The 4,091-nt window shown below is 36.5% G+C and overlaps 1 protein-coding gene across 1 annotated transcript; it reads right to left on the bottom strand.

Moving 5' to 3' along the window:
* Positions 1-400: 400 nt before the first annotated feature.
* LOC140047776 (pappalysin-1-like) lies at positions 401-3,712 on the bottom strand. The gene is made up of 5 exons (XM_072092811.1): positions 3,382-3,712; positions 1,695-2,739; positions 1,413-1,558; positions 875-1,171; positions 401-717 (listed from the first exon to the last, which is right to left on the bottom strand). Exons 1-5 carry the CDS (start codon positions 3,710-3,712, stop codon positions 401-403), a joined length of 2,136 nt encoding a protein of 711 aa, XP_071948912.1.
* Positions 3,713-4,091: the final 379 nt, after the last annotated feature.

The raw sequence follows: 4,091 nt of genomic DNA, 5'->3' as shown, positions 1-4,091 counted from the left end.
GTTGATTCTAGTGCTGTAGGGGATGTCACAATAAACGTCGGCGGCACCTAGACTGATTCGAGTTCGGTTTACAGTCACTAATTCAATATCGTGGATTGCTTGATCAGTGCGTACTGTTGTCACCCAGACGGTCAGTCTTGATGGGATTACTGGATATTTAAAATTAACTTTTAGTTTGCAGAATTCGCATTCGTTTTGATCTATCCGCCAAGCTACGGGATTTATAGCACATCTGGCACTGTTTGGAGGACCTATATACAACAGTAAAGAAACTTAATAATGAAATGAACAGGATTTCTTGTTTAGATTTGTTCTAGCTTTCACATATGAAAGCCACCACGTAAGAAACGCGGATACAATGCCACAATAATCGCAATATATATAATAATGCTTAAGAACACTAACCCGTTGCTTGTTGCGGTGAATAATCACCATATGTAATTTTAGAATGTGGTGAGGAAGCTGTGTTACCATACTGTATAAGAACATCTCCTGTTACGCACTCCTGGCACAGCTCCGAGTTTAATGCAACGTTGTGCCCGCTAAGTGGAGGCTGCCATGCCAATGTAAGCGAATCACCTAGCTTGGAGATTACATTTGGCGGTAAAGGCATTACTGAAGGTTTTCTTTCTTGTTGCCATGACTGAAAGAAAAGATCCAGGTAACAATGCATGCGAGCCGCCTGCTGAGGAGTGAAGGTGCTGGTGCATGAATCATCTAAAAGAAAAAAAAATTACACTGTTGATGTCTTTTTTCTTACCATCTTTTTTTCTTGAAGTACATTTCCCGTAAGGTAATGTATCTGGTTGTAGCTAAAATAAATTAGTTTGGTTATTAAAACATTGTGTTAACAAATTTGTTTTGCTTTACTTACTTGCGTAGCTCATGTAATTCGTAAACGGTGTGTCATAAAAGTGACCTAAACCACAATGCCCATCAGACTCTTTCGGTAACGGATCCCGACAATATCTATTCGAAGGTGTTGGGTTGGTATCGGCTATTAGATCACCAATTTCTAGGCTGGGTTCATTTTCAAAACATTCATCCTCGCAAACCATCTCTGTGACACCATGGAAGACATGCCATAAACCTAGGCTGTGTCCAACCTCGTGAATAAGCGTGTCCATTAAGTCTTGTGCACCATATGCGTCGGCATGTACTATAATACCACCTAATAGATGAAATGACACAATTTAGATAAAATAAAGACAGGAAGTTAGTTTCTTTAATCCTAACTTATTTCTCCATGCTTTAATTTAAGGTTTATTGTTGTCCAGATAAACCTAATTATAAATAGTGACGAATGTTATACGGTGAGGACCTACTTTATAACCCTTCTTTCAAATTACCTGTAGGCCTATTCTTTGAAGTAACGCAATTGAAACAAATTTGGTTGCCGAAAACAATCTTACCTTGAGTACCATAAACGTTAACATCCCATGGCATTGTAGCTACGCCCAAGAATGATTTTTCAAAGTAGGCACCAACGTAGACGTTTAAGTATTCAACAGATTCCAATCCAATGACGGTCTTAAATTCCATTTCTCCAATAAACATACTGAAAATACAGTGCAACATTAGGCCTTAATTTAAAACAGTAAGTAAGTAGTAGTTTTCTAACAAATTGAGCTCAGGGCAAGTTATACATGGACAAAATCACATTTATAAAAACAAAACCTTGTAGATACACTTACCAGTATAGTGAAGATGGATCAAAGCAAGTTTCAGAAGTGTCTGTGACGTCAGGATCACAACAATCTCCTTTATCCCAATCATGGTACGCTTTGTTACAGTCCGCGTCACACTTCTTATTACCAATAAGAGATGATGGACATCTGGAATTACGAACATCGCAATCACCACCATCATTGCCAGTATACTCTGGACTACATTGCAAATCACATTTGCCATTTCCAACATCTTTAGACACGCAATTCGGAATAATTTTTCTGCTCCTTAAAGTAGTGTTTTTTACCATATGATCGTGTCTGAGAAAGGTTATGTTGTAACTATTAATTGCTTTGTTGAGTTCGTTATGCTGCCCCTCAATTTGTTCTTGTGACAACATTGGATTTGAACCATCGTCGTTTGCTATGTTGATCAAACGATAGCGTACTAGTTTTGGACGACGTAGAGAAGTCTGGTCTATGTACGACCTCATTACAATTGGGCTATCGCATACAGTAATACCACATTTTGGAGTTACCAAACTTAAGTCATGCTTCTTGCTGAAGAGATCCGATGGAATAAGTTCTGGAAATTCACCATCTTTACTTGACCATCTCGTAAAATTATCAAACGGATCCCAGAAAACAAGGTTTCTGAAGATGTTTTCAAACACATGTGATTCGTTATTATACAACTGCGCAACCTGACGATGCGACAACGCTCTGGACCATAAACGCATGTCATCCACAGCACCTCTAAACTGGACACCAAGTTCAAACAAGCCACCAAATTCAAGCTCTTTACACTGTCGTTTGAATTCTTTAAAGATAGGGCGTTTTTTTCCAGTTTTCGAAGACACCATAGCACCGTTAATGTACAGCTTTATAGTTGATTCATTGTAAGTAGCGGCGATGTGGTACCATCGGTGGACGTGGTAGCGGAATGGAGCTGATGCGAAGCGGTCATCCTTAAGCTGGAAATACAGATGAGCATCTTGTTTTTTTCTGCCGGTTGTGACGCCAATCCCCCAGTCACTCGATTTTAATAATCCTTCGCATTTGTCTCTAAGACCTACAATTTTAAAACAATTCAATGTAATTCACAATTTATCGATCACTATATAGTACTATGAAAAAAAAATTTGTTTGTGTGCTGCCTTAACTTGATCTATAATGTTATTTTATTATATTATATAATAAATGAATTATTGTAAACCAAAATATATGCAGACATTAAGGAATGATAAAGATGGGAGAGACGCATAAAAGAAAAAAAACTTCATTAAGGAGTTTTTTGGAGTAATATTGGATAAGTATTAAAATACAATAACAGGACTATTATTTTGTTTCTTTTAGAGTACTTACTCTTGTTTTATTGCTATTAATTTAGGGTATACGAGTTTGGGGAAACACTATTATTTAAATTATATAAATAATATGATACTACTAAATAAAAAAAATGTTTATTCGATGCGTTACATTCTCAGATTTCTGCACCTTTGTTTAAGCAACTTATTAATAATTTATTTAATTAATTATTATAATAATATATGTAACTTAACAAATATTTCACATGATTATATGAATTATATGCCCAAAACTATGAATTAATCTACCAAAATATAATGTAATTTTAATAATGTGTTGTTTATAAACAAATGCGCGGTTAGACAACAACTACTCATACACTTTACATAACAAATAAATATCTTACCTATAACACCAGTTTTTCCAGCTTGCCCTCCTTCAAGCTTCATCCAAAATGCAACAGAAAATTTTCTTCTTGGAACAACTTCAATATTTGTCAAACGAAGAACACCAGAAGTCTCTGCAAAATAAGCAGCGTAATCCGTGAGGTCAACAGGGTCAGAATATTGTATGTGTCTGGGAAACTGAGCATGGTCATCCCGCTTAGAACGGCCATGAGATGTCAAACATTGTCTCCCTTTTAGATCTTGTTGCTCTGATTTTCCGTAAGCACGTCCAACGGTCAATACAAGACCAACCGCGAATAAAAGTAAATACTGGAAATTAGATACTGCCATGCTTGGAGTCAAACGTATAATAAGCAGTGCTAATCTTAACTTCTGCCTTAAATTCAATGCTCATGGACCAATGAGTTGCTGATTGGCTGCGAAAAAATGGGCCTCATGTACCAAGGTGTTGTAAAAGCCTTTGTTTAGTTCAATTACACCTTTACGCCTTTACTCTGATTCATTGTTTTTTAAAATTTGCATACTTAGCAGATGCAGATGTTTTACCTCCGCCTAGTACGTGGCGCTGTTCGGGACATTACTCATTTTGTCGACATAATACAATTATGTGACACATAATTGAATTCTGTGTCGACAGAAATAATTCTATTTGGACATAATCCATTCTACAGAATTAATTCTGTGTCGACAGAATTCATTCTGTGTCAAT

This window comes from Antedon mediterranea, chromosome 4 (genome assembly GCF_964355755.1).
Source record: "Antedon mediterranea chromosome 4, ecAntMedi1.1, whole genome shotgun sequence".
NCBI lineage: Eukaryota > Metazoa > Echinodermata > Crinoidea > Comatulida > Antedonidae > Antedon > Antedon mediterranea.
The sequence above is the reverse complement of the archived record's forward strand: the minus strand, read 5'-3'. Positions and strand labels throughout refer to the sequence as shown.

What these genes read in the sequence shown, in the direction of transcription:
- LOC140047776 (XM_072092811.1), bottom strand. Translation starts at nt 3,712, where the DNA reads ATGGCAGTATCTAATTTCCAGTATTTACTTTTATTCGCGGTTGGTCTT. An exon ending in TAACGTTTATGGTACTCAAG is followed by an intron (nt 1,172 to 1,412) that starts GTAAGATTGTTT and finishes TTCATCTATTAG; the next exon opens with GTGGTATTATAGTACATGCC. An exon ending in GAATTACATGAGCTACGCAA is followed by an intron (nt 718 to 874) that starts GTAAGTAAAGCA and finishes TTTTTCTTTTAG; the next exon opens with ATGATTCATGCACCAGCACC.